Source organism: Diaphorina citri, unplaced genomic scaffold (assembly GCF_000475195.1).
Source record: "Diaphorina citri unplaced genomic scaffold, Diaci psyllid genome assembly version 1.1 scaffold3749, whole genome shotgun sequence".
In the NCBI taxonomy this organism is placed as follows: Eukaryota; Metazoa; Arthropoda; class Insecta; order Hemiptera; family Psyllidae; genus Diaphorina; species Diaphorina citri.
The window spans coordinates 1-16,305 of NW_007381149.1; the positions used below are offsets into that span (position 1 = coordinate 1).

Consider the following 16,305-nt stretch of genomic DNA (forward strand, 5'->3'; position numbering starts at 1 on the left):
TAGTTTAATAGTGGACAGCGCGGATTTGAGTTCCCTCGCCACCTCATCACACAGATCATCTATCTCATCCTGATCCTTCGCTACACGGAGGTTCAACCCAGCGATCGTCTTCTCCAAGTCTTTAGCAGCTATCTTCACACCCTGGGTACCCTTAATCTTCTTATATTCAACGTACGCATTCTTCACTCTCAGCTCCTGCATGGGCTGGGGCATGAGTAGGGATCTGATCTGAGTAACGATAGGTCCGTCTGTACCCGCTAATACAACAGTGTCTCCTTCATAAAGAGTCCCATTCACGAGGATCGTATCAATAGTCGTTCCTAACCCAGGAATAGCTTTGACTTCCAGCACAGTCGCCTGCAGTTCGTTCTTAAACATGAGTCTCTTCTTGAGGAACGTCTGACAATATTGGATCTCCCTCATAGCCGACTCCATCGTCATATGAATATGAATCAGATGAACTCTACACTCCGCGTGATATTCAGCGAGTCCCCTAGTAACCTCCTGGAGAATGACTTGGAACTGGTCAATGTTCTTCAGAACCGGTTCAATTTCATGGACTCCCTGGAGACGCCTGTCCAGCAGACCCAGGAGCCCAAGCGTTACTATCAAAAACTTTGGCCCTGTTTGGTAAGTGCAATAGTCCTAAACTAAAATGGACGCTGCACTTAAGGGATCTGGAAGAGGACGGCCTTGGCCCTGAAGAACAGCGGAACCGGACCCTCTGGAAGCATTGCTTAGAGTATCAATGATCAATTAAGCCTGGATTGGGAAACATCCAGGTGGAGAAGAGACATCTCTGACAGGTAAGATTGACATGGCACAAAGAGAACAAATTATTCATTCTTCGCCTTTTCCCGTGTACAGACGGGGTTGGCGTTTTTCGTCAGCCTCTCAATCACCCCTAACTAGGGTGATTGCTTTGGGCTGACATTTGGTTTTGGCTACAAATTTTACGAGTGGATGCCCTTCGCACTCAACCTTTGCTATTTCTTTAGCAAGGGAAATTCAGGCTGGTATACTCCCTGTTCAACGTCCCCCAGCCAGACAGTCTTGCAGGGATGAACATAGGGCTAAAAGGGGGTCCTATATACGAGTAGTGATACTTTCTTCCCTATTCGATCATTAGAGGCTAGGACCGTTCTTTCTGCCTCCCTACATAGTGGTACTTCTTCCCTATTCAATCATTAGAGGGAAGGGCCGCTCTTTCTGTGTTCCTATATGGTGGTACTTGTTCCCTATTCAATCATGTGAATTTGGTCCGAAATCTAAAGTCCTGAGAACAGCAACCTTTTCTTGAGCGTCTCCAAAACTTTGACCTTAAATAACGGCCGAACCGTACATTTCTCGAGACCCGGCCCGCGGACAATTTTTCCTCATGAATTACCTACCTATCGAACCTCTCTGCATGAATTACCTACCTATCGACCTGGGCTATAGGTAAAGTCGTGAGAAGAGCGATCTCCTTTCGAGCTTTTTCCTTGTATAGCCCGAAATAGCGAAACTTTGGCCCTGTTTGGTAAGTGCAATAGTTCTAAACTAAAATGGACGCTGCACTTAGGGATCTGGAAGAGACGGCCTTGGCCCTGAAAAACAGCGGAACCGGACCCTCTGGAAGCATTGCTTAGAGTATCAATGATCAATTAAGCCTGGATTGGGAAACATCCAGGTGGAGAAAAGACATCTCTGACAGGTAAGATTGGCATGGCACAAACAGAACAAATTCTTCATTCTTCGCCTTTTCCCGTGTACAGACGGGGTTGACGTTTATCGTCAGCCTCTCAATCAGCCCTTACTAGGGTGACTGCTTTGGGCTGACATTTGGTTTTGGCTACAAATTTTACGAGTGGATGCCCTTCGCACTCAACCTTTGCTGTTTCTTTAGGAAGGGAAATCTGTGAACCCATAGTAGGTAGGTATGAAAGACACGCGGGTTAAACCTTTTCTCGCTCTCAGCAAGACAGGAAAATGCATTCAAAAGAGGAAAGCATTTGATTTTTAAACCTCACTGCTACTGGGAAATGTTTCTGCTACTTTGGTTCACTTGAAGGGGGACAATGTAGAAACGCCAATAAGGATCACACAAAAACCCAATTGGCAACGTGGAAATTTAGCTATTTCTTTATATGTGGGTACCCAAATTAGTCATAAGCGCTAGGTCACCGTTCCGAGAGCGAACCTTATTCGTTCAGGATATACCTAATCAGCCCCTGGGGGAAATCGAACTCGCAGCCTAGCGCTTACAAGGCAGACGAGCTGCCAACCAAGCTAATTAGGCTGGTAAGAGGTTTGAAAGGGATCGTTTGGTTGCGTTTGCTGTGAAAATAAAATTCCTAAACCCTTTGGTCTCGCAGACATGTTCATAATTTAGTAGGTACTCCGGATTTTTAAATTTTTGTTATTGTATGCAATAGCTTTCTAGTCTTTGGTTGGTTGATATCTATTTTGCATCACAAATTAATAGTTCTTTCTAATATTGTCCCCATAAGAAGCAGTGTTGATTGTGAAAATTACTTGCGTTTGATTTTTAAACCTCACTGCTACAGGGAAATGTTTCTGCTACTTTGGTTCACTTGAAGGGGGACAACTTGGAAACGCCAATAAGGATCACACAAAAACCCAATTGGCAACGTGGAAATTTAGCTATTTCTTTATATGTGGGTACCCAAATTAGTCATATCTTCTACTATGGCATGTAGTATGTAGTCATGTTTATAATTTAGTAGGTACTCCGGATTTTTAAATTTTTGTTATTGTATGTATGCAATAGCTTTCTAGTCTTTGGTTGATATCTATTTTGCATCACAAATTAATAGTTCTTTCTAATATTGTCCCCATAAGAAGCAGTGTTGATTGTGAAAATTACTTGATGTAGAAAAGTGTATTACTGAAATTTTGGGGACTGCAGAAGTGTCAGTGTTCCTTCACATGCGCTTTTCACTGCTGTTTTTCTTCCTGTTGTTTTCTTTGGAACGAATTCCTCTTGTTCTTGGTGACTTCAGAATTTCTGCACTTCCTGACTCTTCATTTTGGCAAGTAAATGTAAGTACTATTTTCAAATCTGAAAAGAAACAAAAGACATGAAGTTAGGACCTTCCATTTTTTACATAGGGTACCCATCATAATAAAACCTGACTTTTGACATGGGACTAGCAATAATTTAGATTGTCACCTTCCAACCTAATTAGATTTGAGGAGTGCACTCCTGATTTGTGATTTGTAACCTACACAGGGTAAACATTGTCCTAGAGTCTAGGACCTAGACAGACAAGGTTTGTGCTTAGAACGGCTTGCTTTCTCCTATCCTATTCTCCTTCTCTCTTCAATAATCAGACCTACATTGCCAGCCTAGTTAGCTTGCCTTGTGAGTGATAGGCTGTAGGTTTGATTCCCGCCTGGGGCGGATTTTATCCTGATGGGATCATGTTCGTTCTCGGAACGGCTGGCTTTCCTATCCTGTCTTCCTTCTCTCTTGACTTTTGGGATGATAAGACCATAGCAGTTACAGTTCCCTCTGTTGAAAAAAAAAAAAAAAAAACTCTAGTGTAACACCTTCCATCTGTACTTATGGCTCCTACTGTTCTGTCTTCCCCTTATAATCTACTTTTACATCACCGTCTCCTCTGTGTATATCTGGACCGGCTATGTTGTCTTTGTAAGCACCCTCATCGGGTTGATCAAGATTATGAACCTCAAACTCCACCGTCTCTTCGACACAACTGAGTGTATCCTTGAGGACAACACGAGCGGGGGCGCGCTTAGCGCGACCAGTGGACTGACGAATAACTCGCGCTTCCTCCAGGCGCTAAATAGCGCGGATACGAACAATAACGCCGGCGCGGTCCCTGAGGTGATAGAGTTACAGGATATGAAGTCACCTAGTGGAGTGCAGGATGAAGAGGATAGTCTGCAGTATACAGAGGAGACCAAGCCGCCACCTGTCGTCAACTCGACGAACTACAAGGTGGATGTGCATAGGAAGAATAGTACAAGTAATGAGGAGGAGAGTGGAGAGGAGTTGAGAGCAGGGACTAGTCAGAGCCAGGGTAATAAGGATAATGTACAGAGTGACAATGTAACAGATAAGCAGATGAGTCCGGGGACGAGTGAGGAGTTCTGTTCTAGTACCGGCGCAGAGGCTGTAGGGAGTAGTTCTAATATAGCAAGCAGTTCTAATATCCCGAGCAAGAGTAGACACAAAGCCTCCGGGGGAGCCTCGGAGAGAAGCCGGAAGAAAACAGAACAGCGGTCCAATAGCATCGATGTGTTCTTCTCCAATCAACAGAAGCGACGGGAGGAAGAGGAAGAATATCTGAAGACAATCCCGTCCACATCCACCACATCCAGTGCGTTTGAGCTATCCAACCCCCCTCCAGGTGCTATCACGGGACAGGGCCGGGACAAGGGTCTGGTGTTCTGGAATAACAACAATCAGTGGCGACATCGCGAGGGTAGCGCCGAGCCTGGGAGTCAACAGGCTTCATCCAGTGGGAACATACATCATCGGAATATGAAGGAGTTTGCGCGGGACTTTAGCTTCGCCTCGGGCCCGGGGAATAAAAACAAAAGACTGAACAAGAGTACTGGTGGAGGATCGGAAATAGTTGTGTATCCTATCGTAGAGAAGAATGAACAGGCGCAGACATCAGGCCGCTTCCATGTACAACAAGTAGAGAAAGAGAATGAAGAGGAGGACGAGGAGGAGGAAGAAGAAGAAGATGAGGTTGAAGAGAGTAAATCTCCTCTGCTGAGGAAAAAGAGTGCAATCACATCCATCTCCATGTGTAGTGTGGATAGGACGCATAGCTATAATCAGAACAACGCTAAACCCCTGTGTAAACAAGACTCGATGAATAGTAATAGTGACAAGAGTAAGTACTCGTATGATAGCATCTCTGAAAAACAGAAGAGTGACAAGCATAGTGCCTCCTATGATATAGGATCATTTGATAGTATAGACTCGGAGACAAAAAGTGGTATAGTACGACATGTCAAGGAGACTTCGCCTAGTATGATCATACAGACAAGTCCTGTAGGATCTCTGCCTAACATTGATGTCACCAGTGTGGGAGGGAGCAGGAAGAGTTCTAGTCCTAGTGTCAACTCTGGCTGTGATGTGAAGAAACACCAAAGAGAAGGTCCTGAACCAGGGGTGGAATATGTGGACGAGAGACCGAAACGATCCTTGAGTAACCTCTCCAAACTATCTCAAAAGTCCTCGCCTAGTATGCACTCTGGTGAGCATGTCGCAGAAGCTTCGTGTGAAGTGTATGATAGAACGCAAGGCAAGACACTGCCGGCGTCAAGTACACATCAGAGTTCAGAGTCCATACGAGGAGATGAGAAAGAGAAGCCCTTGTCATCTTCCGTGGACTTTGAATTGGACTGGCGTGTAATCCCAAGGAGTTCATCAATACAGCCAAGGAATGCTTGATCACGTTTCTGCTTTATTTCCCTCTCATCTTCAGTTTTGGTTTGTTCCCTCAGGTGAACACCTGTTTCATGTACTTCCTCGAACAGATTGACATCTACATGTTCGGTGGTAACGCTACCTGTTCAGTCCTGTCCGCTGTGTTCTGTGTCTTCCGTAGTCTTCTCTCCGTGTTCCTCCTGTTTGGTTTTGCCTATGCAGGTCTCTCGGAACCAAAGAGTTCCCAACACATCTTATTCTCCATCTACTGTGGCCTGGTGGTGGCTACTTCCTATCATTTGAGCCGCTGCTCTAGTGATCCCATGCCTATCTGGAATATTGTCAAGAAATACTTGTGTCCTATGGAAGATGATCAACTTGAAGCCAAGCTACACGAGAAGAAGATCAAAGCAGAGACGAGTCGCAAAATGCATCGGAAGGAGAGGAAAACATCGAGTATATCAAGACATGAAGAATCCTTCAGAGAAGAGAGAAGTCCTAGTGAGAGTATAAACAGAATAGATCAGGAGTTACACGATCCACTCCCTATGAAGCTCATCCATACAGTGAACGCTAGACTCAAGCGTGAGAGTGAAGGACAATGCAGAGAGTCAGAGAGAGACTGAAAGGAAATGTCAGAGAGAGATATGAGACGGAGGGAGGAGACAGAAAGATAGAAAGGTGTGTTTAATTCTAAGTAGATAATAATTCCAAAGTCTCTTTGAAAGAAGGGATAAATGTGGTTTTTTGTTTTGGCCTAAACTAACTAGCTTTGGCCAAGCTTGTTTAGATTTTATCTATATTGGTAATCTAAAGAAAACCAAGTAAATAGCCGTATTTTAGTATGTCAATTTTTTTCGAGTCAACTTTGGACGTAATGGCGCTACCACACCGCTGCCAGTCCATAGAGAAATTCCGTATGACTAAAAAAAAAGACAATGAGAGATATGAGATGGAGGGAGGAGAGAGAAAGATAGAAAGGTGTGTTTAATTCTAAGTAGATAATAATTACAATGTCTCTTTGAAAGAAGGGATAAATGTGGTTTTTTGTTTTGGCCTTAACTAACTAGCTTTGGTCAAGCTTGTTTAGATTTTATCTATATTGGTAAGCTAAAGAAAACCAAGTAAATAGCCGTATTTTAGTATGTCACTTTTTTTCGAGTCAACTTTGGACGTAATGGCGCTACCACACCGCTGCCAGTCCATAGAGAAATTCCGTATGACTAAAAAAAAAAAAGACTAGGTCCTAGACTCTAGGACAATGTTTACCCTGTGTAGGTTACAAATCACAAATCAGGAGTGCACTCCTCAAATCTTACTAGGTTGGAAGGTGACAATCTAAATTATTGCTAGTCCCATGTCAAAAGTCAGGTTTTATTATGATGGGTACCCTGTGTAAAAAATGGAAGGTCCTAACTTCATGTCTTTTGTTTCTTTTCAGATTTGAAAGTAGTACTTACATTTACTTGCCAAAATGAAGAGTCAGGAAGTGCAGAAATTCTGAAGTCACCAAGAACAAGAGGACTTTGTTCCAAAGAAAACAACAGGAAGAAAAACAGCAGTGAAAAGCGCATGTGAAGGAACACTGACATTTCTGCAGCCCCCAAATTTTCAGTAATACACTTTTCTACATCAAGTAATTTTCACAATCAAAACTGCTTCTTATTGGGACAATATTAGAAAGAACTATTAATTTGTGATGCAAAATAGATATCAACCAAAGACTAGAAAGCTATTGCATACAATAACAAAAATTTAAAAATCTGGTATCTTTTGTTTTGTGATCGCTGGATGTCAGTACTCTATGTTGAAGAGTGTTCAGCCAGATGCGAGCTCCCCGACGCATGGGTTCAACAAGATCATTATCTTCAGTCGTCCTGTGTATTTCATAGTGGTGTCTGGCCTTGTCCTTATGTTCCACTACAGTGTACAGTACAAGCAGGAGTGGGGCAGCTTCTCTCTGTACAGCATCGAATGTAATCCCAAGGAGTTCATCAATACAGCCAAGGAATGCTTGATCACGTTTCTGCTTTATTTCCCTCTCATCTTCAGCTTTGGTTTGTTCCCTCAGGTGAACACCTGTTTCATGTACTTCCTCGAACAGATTGACATCTACATGTTCGGTGGTAACGCTACCTGTTCAGTCCTGTCCGCTGTGTTCTGTGTCTTCCGTAGTCTTCTCTCCGTGTTCCTCCTGTTTGGTTTTGCCTATGCAGGTCTCTCGGAACCAAAGAGTTCCCAACACATCTTATTCTCCATCTACTGTGGCCTGGTGGTGGCTACTTCCTATCATTTGAGCCGCTGCTCTAGTGATCCCATGCCTATCTGGAATATTGTCAAGAAATACTTGTGTCCTATGGAAGATGATCAACTTGAAGCCAAGCTACACGAGAAGAAGATCAAAACAGAGACGAGTCGCAAAATGCATCGCAAGGAAAGGAAAACGTCGAGTATATCAAGACATGAAGAATCCTTCAGAGAAGAGAGAAGTCCAAGTGAGAGTATAAACAGAATAGATCAGGAGTTACACGATCCACTCCCTATGAAGCTCATCCATACAGTGAACGCTAGACTCAAGTCAGGCAGTGGTACGTCCATTATTATGTTACGTATATGGGCATAAAAATATCTCATGTCGTGGCCACACTTCTTAATTTAGCTATTTTTACACAAACTTTAGCTGTTTTGCTAAAGTTTTAGACGAGGAGGATTCAGCTCAAAGTTTATTGAGATGGAATTATTCTAATAAATAAAATAAAAATAATCCAAATGATACACCAGTCAGAGATCAGCATTTAATACTGTGTATTCAAATCCTGGATAATGATTGGTTAATCCTTTTGGATTTAATTCATTTTTTAAAACATTTTTACAATAACAGAAATTTCCTAAAGTTTAGCTCAGGACAGTAGACAGTATTGAACACTTGAACAGTACAGACGTAGAAGGAAGGATAGGAGTTCAAGAAATTCATGGGCAAAACAGAAGTTACTTTTGAAATCAAAAATAATTCAGGAAGAAGAAAAAAAATATACATCTAAATACTCAATAACATCACAACAGGTACCTACAAAATCATGGTGACTCCATAACAAACTCTTTCAAAGGTAACCACTGAGTGAGGTTAACACCAAAGGCGTTCTCTACCACCTAACCCTTAGAGCTTCATTGTGGTCTAATTTTCAAATAAATGATGATAAAATTCCATGTTTCGGCTGGAATCGAACCCACGCCCTCCTGTCTGCAGATTTGTCTTCCCCCTTGTTCGATTTCTTAGGTTTCACCCGTGTGCCCGGGCGAGGTTTTTTCTCGCCTGCGTCAGGTACATTGATAAGTCCTTGCGCTTTCAGCATCTCCAGCGTCGCCTGCGCACGCGCTCGGTCCGCTTTCTGTTAGATTTGTCTTCCCCCTTGTTCGATTTCTTAGGTTTCACCCGTGTGCCCGGGCGAGGTTTCTTCTCGCCTGCGTCAGGTACATTGATAAGTCCTTGCGCTTTCAGCATCTCCAGCGTCGCCTGCGCACGCGCTCGGTCCGCTTTCTGTTTGGCTGTCAGCAGTTTGCCTTCCGCTTTCAGTCTCTCCTTGCGCTCCTTCTCTTTCGCCTTCTTCTTCTCCTTCCGCTCCTGTTCGAGTCGTAGCTGTTCAAGACCCTCCTGTTTAACAAATGCTTTAGAAATTTCATTTCCTACTCAATATTCTGGGGTACAAGTTGAAAGGAATCACTTTGCAAAAAAATACGTTTTTTTATGCACTGAAAAGTGAGTGAGTTGGAACGAACAACTCTTTTCAGTGACCTACTCAGTCAATGAATCAGATCCTAATATTTAAAATCTATATCATGATTTATTTGTGGTGAAGCTGAGAGCTTCTTCACAATTTTTGTGGATATCACAGCATTACCAAGAGCCTCCTGTACCATTTATATCTATAATTTTTTTTACTCTGGTAATGCCGCCACTGGCCGCTACTTGATTAAAGTAGCTACTCAATTATCCTCACGAGGCTGAGTGCACCCCGAACTCCAAGCACAGAGCCGAAAAAAACCTCAGCTTCACCGGGAATCGAACCCGGACCTCCTGCGTGCAAGCCTAGTGTGATACCCACTCGGCCATGGAGGTTGCTATCAGATCCTAATATAATTATGTAACTCACTCTTGTAGGGATTTAGGATCTGACTCATTAACTAGCGTCTGGCATTAATTTAACATTCAATTAACTAGTCCGGGTCCACAGTGTGAGTTTAAACTCCGTTTAAACTTTATCTCGGTTTAAGCAATCTGGCTAATTTTTTTGTAATTTTTAAAAATTAATCAATCAGATGGCTTAATCTGAGAGTTAATCTTGTTTAATGCAACAAACTTAAACCGAGTTTAAACACGCTTTGTGGCCCCCGGCCTTGGTAGTCTAATGAAAAGAGTAGTTGTAATAACTCACTCATTCAAACCTCTAGTCCACAAGCCAGGTTCCCGGTTACAAAATCTGGAACACCTTCTTCAGATCCACCATCAGTTGCCAGTCCGTCTTCTGCAGATCGTCTCTGAAGTAATCCTTACACGCGTCAATACTCTGTCTGGAAATCTTGCTCACTAGGAAATCGTTCTCGTCGAAATGTCGCCCGAACATTTTCGGCGCCTCGCCCGGTATGGGTTCAATCTTGATACAAATCTCCTGGCCCTTCCTCGCAGACTCGACCGTCTTGTGATTGCTCTCTATGCTCGTCACAATGCCCAGCTCAACGAACTCTCTGCTGGGGACACAAAGCGGAGTGCCTTCCTTTACTATCCCAGCTTCCACCATGACACCCATCACGATGGGGTCGCGGGAATTGAATATAAACTGAGGAAGCACTTTCAGTCGGCACGGAAACACGGCAATGTGTTTGAACTCCTCTCGCTTCTTAGCTTTCAGTTCCTCCCGGTACGCGGTGAACTTGTCGAACAGATGATAGATGAGGTCTTGTGATTGCTCTCTATGCTCGTCACAATACCTAGCTCTACGAATTCCCTGCTGGGGACACAGAGCGGAGTGCCTTCTTTCACTATCCCAGCTTCCACCATGACACCCATCACGATGGGGTCGCGGGAATTGAATATAAACTGAGGAAGCACTTTCAGACGGCACGGGAACACGGCAATGTGTTTGAACTCTTCACGCTTCTTAGCTTTGAGTTCCTCCCGGTACGCGGTGAACTTGTCGAACAGATGATAGATGATGTCCGCCTGGAAGATTTTCACCCCTAGGGAATCAGCCAGTTCCTGGGCGTCTCGCTCTACCTTGACATCAAACGCCAGGATGGTAGCATACTGAGACTCGTGCTCCAACATGATTGATGCTCGCATCACGTCCTTCTTGACGACAGGCCCGATGCGAATGTTGGAGTACGGGATAGACGATGTCCTCAGGAATTCCAGCAGCGCCTCTAACGATCCTAACGTGGAAGCTTGGACATACACCCCTCGCTCTTGTAGTTTAATAGTGGACAGCGCGGATTTGAGTTCCCTCGCCACCTCATCACACAGATCATCTATCTCATCCTGATCCTTCGCTACACGGGACTTTCAAAACTTGCGAACTTCAAAGGAAATTTCACCAAAAAATCCAGAATCCAGATGCTGGTAGGTATTTTTTTTTTTTTTATCAGAATCAGAAGTCTGATGAAATACTGGGCAACTTCACCAAGATAAACATAACCTAAAAATCTCACGGAGGTTAAAAGTAGTGGAAAAACTTGAAATTCGAAAAAGTGAGGCACAGGACCGTGATTCGCAGTTTACCGACCCCTGATTTTCTATTGTAGCGAGTGCCATCTTCATTTTTGTAAACAAATCAATCAGCTGATTGATGCGAACTGTTGCTACACGGAGGTTCAACCCAGCGATCGTCTTCTCCAAGTCTTTAGCAGCTATCTTGACACCCTGGGTACCCTTGATCTTCTTGTATTCAACGTACGCATTCTTCACTCTCAACTCTTGCATAGGCTGGGGCATGAGTAGGGATCTGATCTGAGTAACGATAGGTCCGTCTGTACCCGCTAATACCACAGTGTCTCCTTCATAAAGAGTCCCATTCACTAGGATGGTATCAATAGTCGTTCCTAACCCAGGAATAGCTTTGACTTCCAGCACAGTCGCCTGCAGTTCGTTCTTAAACATGAGTCTCTTCTTGATGTCAGCTGACTGCTCAGCTGCTGAGCATTTTTTGTTTCTACAGTTTCTGATAAGATAACAGCGAAAGAGCGAAAACGCTGATAACGAAAGAAAAGTACCTTTTGGGAGAAACTTTGACTTAACATCACATCCAGCTTGGTTTTAATCATCCCCAATACCCGCGAACTGTCAGCTGACTGCTGAGCATTTTTTGTTTCTACCGTTTCTGATAACAGCTAAAACGAAAAACGCTGATAACGAAAGAAAAGTACCTTTTGGGAGAAACTTTGACTTGACATCACATCCAGCTTGGTTTTAATCATCACCAATACCACCTACACTCATCTGCAGCCAAAAATAAAGCTCCTACAAATTATTTGATCCAAAAAGGCAGACACAGACAGTACATTTGTAGCCACAGGCAACATCAGAGTTGTACGGCCAAGGAAGCCTCCCACATTGAAAACTATCTTACCATTTGTCTATTAATCACAAAGTATATTCCTATTGTTAATTTCTAAAAGTAGCTTTGTCTGATTATTTACACTTGTATCAGTCCTTGTTGGTAAATCAAGGAACCCAGAGGATGGTATCAATAGTCGTTCCTAACCCAGGGATCGCTTTGACTTCCAGCACAGTCGCCTGCAGTTCGTTCTTAAACATGAGTCTCTTCTTGAGGAACGTCTGACAATATTGGACAATGAGAGCGTAGTTCCTAACCCAGGAATAGCTTTGACTTCCAGCACAGTCGCCTGCAGTTCGTTCTTAAACATGAGTCTCTTCTTGAGGAACGTCTGACAATATTGGACAATGAGAGCGAGGAGGTTGCCCATGCCTTCCCCCGTGATAGCAGACGTGGGGACAAGTGACACATAGGTCTTCGGGTCAGGATTCTCATAGAACAGTGCCGCATTGAGTCCCTGCTCTGAGAACTGAATGCAGACTTCCTTGAATCTCGTCTCGAACTCACTCTGCACGCTAGACTCCTGGGATTTGATGATGTCTCTCACATCCCTGGATTCTCATAGAACAGTGCCGCATTGAGTCCCTGCTCCGAGAACTGAATGCAGACTTCCTTGAATCTCGTCTCGAACTCACTCTGCACGCTAGACTCCTGGGATTTGATGATGTCTCTCACATCCCGCCTGTTCATTGTGTTCCAGTTATAGAGACGGTCTATCTTGTTGAGTGCCACGACGAACGGCGTCTTCTTAGACTTGAGAATATTGATACTCTCTATCGTCTGCGGTTCTAGCCCGTGCATAATATCTACTACTAGGATAGCTATATCACATAGGGAGGAGCCTCGGTTCCTCAGGTTTGAGAAACTCTCGTGGCCAGGGGTGTCGATAATGAGTAACCCGGGGATTTCTAGAGGCCCGGGGCCCCCCACCTCGCCCCCAGGGCCCCGAACGTGCTTCGTGTTTTCTCGGATAGCATCGGCTGGAACGTTCGTGGCGCCGATTTGCTGCGTGATACCCCCCGCCTCACCATCTTGGACGTTGGTACGACGGAGCTTGTCCAGGATCTTGGTTTTCCCTGCGGAGATGAGGAGAAATGAGAAATTTATATTAGAATAGAATAGACCTCATTTATACCACTAGGATGAGACTGAAAAGTCCCTTTACTCCCTCAGTCTGAATAAGATCATAGATATTTGAGAGGTTAAGGTAATACATACAAGTTTACTATTCATATTACTTTACGGTAAACGAGGAGAACGGGATAGCATGTCAAGTAGGTACCAGTTAATTCTAGGAAAGAAAAGAAGAGTAATGGTTTTCACTTGACGGAAATGGTCTTGGTTCCTTGTTTCAAGCCCCTAAATTAGGTCAAGTATGCCACAGAAATATGTCATGGAAAATTAAATTTAGAAAGTACGGAACGCTTTTGAGCAGGTTTTTTTTTCGTCAGCTGACTGCTCAGCTGCTGAGCATTTTTTGTTTCTACAGTTTCTGATAAGATAACAGCAAAAACGCTGATAACGAAAGAAAAGTACCTTTTGGGAGAAACTTTGACTTAACATCACATCTAGCTTGGTTTTAATCATCACCAATACCACCTACGCTCATCTGCAGCCAAAAATAAAGCTCCTACAAATTATTTGATCCAAAAAGGCAGACACAGACAGTACACAGACAACATCAGAGTTGTATGGCCAAGGAAGCCTCCCACTTTGAAAACTATCTTACCATTTGTCTATTAATCACTAAGTATATTCCTATTGTTAATTTCTAAAAGTAGCTTTGTCTGATTATTTACACTTGTATCAGTCCTTGTTGGTAAATCAAGGAACCCATCCAACTCTCAAAAATGGTTGGAAATCTGTCTCCAGAACCACCCTCCAATTTTGACGATCAAATTACTCAATCGGACAGGGATGGCAGAGATTTTGTTGTTCAAGACAGTGATGATGAGTCAACAGTTGAAGACAACGGATACCAGTTGTTGAGTCAGAGTGAATACGAGGGACATTCTGGGGCAATGAATGAAGAGGAAGATGATGAGCCTATGCAGGGAGAAAACATTACAGGTGATGCCCTTATCAAAATTATTCATGATAATTATGCTCAGGCTGAAATCAGTATAAACTAAAGTAAACTTTATTCTATCACATTGGAATGGATGCTTCAGTAGGTTTAGGCACTTCTTACTTGAATGCCAGTGTTTTGTCCATAAATATGATTGTTAAATTCTTCAGTAAGGGGACTGGTATTTTGAGGCATTCTAACCAAATCTTGAGTAAGTAGGTACTGTATTTATTACTTATTTGACTAATAAATAGGTAAAATTTATTTATTTACCTACAGTCTACTTACTTAGAATGCCTTTTATGTTTTTCATTTCAGATGCATCAAATGATCATTCTCAATCACAAAAGCTTGCCATTAAGTAGGTACTTAATACTTATTCAAGCAGTTTTAAAAAGTATTATTATTTCTTTTTTCCATTGAAGGAATTTTTTCTCCAAAACTTGCGCTCGTGATTATTACAGAAATGAATTTCACTCACCCTTTTTCATATACTTAGGCAGAGGTTAGAAGGTAGATATTTGGTAAATGGTAGATGTAAGGACCCTAGCAACCTAGTACCACATCTCTGAAATTTAATAATAGGTACTCAACTTCTACACAGGAACACCGGTCATTTACATTTTGGGCATAGTGTGATTTTTTTTCCTTTAAAAAATAAAATGAAAATTGGATTCATAACATAACATAGGTAAGTAGGTATGTATATGTACCTACAAAGTTTTGAATAACAATTTTGTGTGATTTGCATAGAGATGAGATTAGAAAGGACAGCTAAAGAGCCGCTGTTCAAGTCTTCTGTTCTCTTCTTCCTCTTCTTGTCGGATGCGTTCTTCTTCTGCCCGCTTGGCGGCCTCTTCTTCCTCTTTGATTACTGTTCAAGTCTTCTGTTCTCTTCTTCCTCTTCTTGTCGGATGCGTTCTTCTTCTGCCCGCTTGGCGGCCTCTTCTTCCTCTTTGATTTTCTTCAACGCTTCCTGCATGGCTGCCAGGGTTTTCTTGCCGGGCCCCTTTGTTTTGGCCGCCGGGGCAGCATCCTTAGCGCCGCCCTTCTTGGCATCTTTCTTCTTGTCTTTGGCAGCTGGTTTGGTCTCGGAGGTACTGGCTGGGGCGTCGTCTCCCCCGTTATGATCTTCAGCTGGGACACCATTCTCGGCACTCTTCTCCTTCTTGCCTGCTCCCTTCTTTGATTTTCTGAAACAAAACAATGAGAACATCATTAGCACAGTGTAATAAGAGGTGTGGATTGAACACAACAGTCCCCAGAAGATCAGTGAAGTTAAATTAAGATGTGTACGGTTGCCATTTGGAAGGGTGACTGTTGGGGCACATCACTGTTCTAGCCTTAGCAGTAATGTACTTAGACAGTCACACACACAGGTGTTTAGGTTTAAGATTTTTTACATTTATTTTAAATAAACGTTTACTACAAGGTGTCTACCAAAATGGAAAAATAAAATTCCCTGACTTTTCCCGGTTTTCCAGTCCAATTTTTCAAAATTTCCAGTCTTCTCATCCTCAGGATTCTCCTCTATCTTCTCTCTTCTCTTGTTGAACACCGCCTGAAATAAAATCAAAAACATTAGTACGGTAATAGAAAGTAAAAATCAAATGAATCTTTGTGGTAAAGCAGAGAGCTTCTTCTCAACTTTAGTGGGTATCAGAGGATTACTAAGTGCTTTTACTATCTACTCGTATCATCATTTTATACGGGTAAGTTACGTCGCTACTCGATTAAGGAGCTACTCAATTGTCTGATTTTGGAATAATAAGACCTTAGCAGTCACAGTTCCCTCTATCAAACCTCTTAAAAACTGTTAATAGCCTACAATTATCCTAATTATAGGACAATATTTTTAGTATGTTACTTTATTTTCAGAGACCCCTAAATAACTAGACTCTGATGGGATATATGCCAGTGGGTCAACATCAACTGACACATCTACACTTGTCATTCAACTCCATATTTATCAAGTTAGTGCACCTCAAAGCTAATGAATCTGATCAGTAAATAGAGGCTTAAGGATGATCATGACCCACTAATGAGTGTGTTTATCCTGCTTTTTCCTTTTCTTCTAATGTAGCCTGTGGAAAGATTGACTACCATCTTGTCAAGATGGTGACTTTTGTTTGTTAACTAATTCCTGTGAAAAGTACAAGCTCATATTCATGCCGCGAGGGTGAGGGGAGTTTTCAGTCCCACCCTGTAAGTATAAAGCG

At 42.8% G+C, this 16,305-nt stretch overlaps 2 protein-coding genes across 2 annotated transcripts; one reads left to right on the forward strand and one right to left on the reverse strand.

Annotated features, from left to right (window-relative positions):
• The first annotated feature begins 447 nt into the window (after positions 1–447).
• On the forward strand, positions 448–6,036 carry LOC103520536 (G patch domain-containing protein 8-like). Its single transcript, XM_008485634.1, has 3 exons — positions 448–630; positions 3,545–5,392; positions 5,488–6,036. Exons 1-3 carry the CDS (start codon positions 448–450, stop codon positions 6,034–6,036), a joined length of 2,580 nt encoding a protein of 859 aa, XP_008483856.1.
• Positions 6,037–9,485: 3,449 nt separating this feature from the next.
• Positions 9,486–15,279, reverse strand: LOC103520537 (eukaryotic translation initiation factor 5B; the record flags this gene model as incomplete). The annotated part of the gene is made up of 7 exons (XM_026831612.1): positions 9,486–10,149; positions 10,518–10,953; positions 11,263–11,540; positions 12,308–12,556; positions 12,685–13,142; positions 13,979–14,031; positions 14,962–15,279. Coding segments are annotated over 7 exons (2,062 nt in total), but the record flags the coding sequence as incomplete, so codon positions are not given.
• Positions 15,280–16,305: the final 1,026 nt, after the last annotated feature.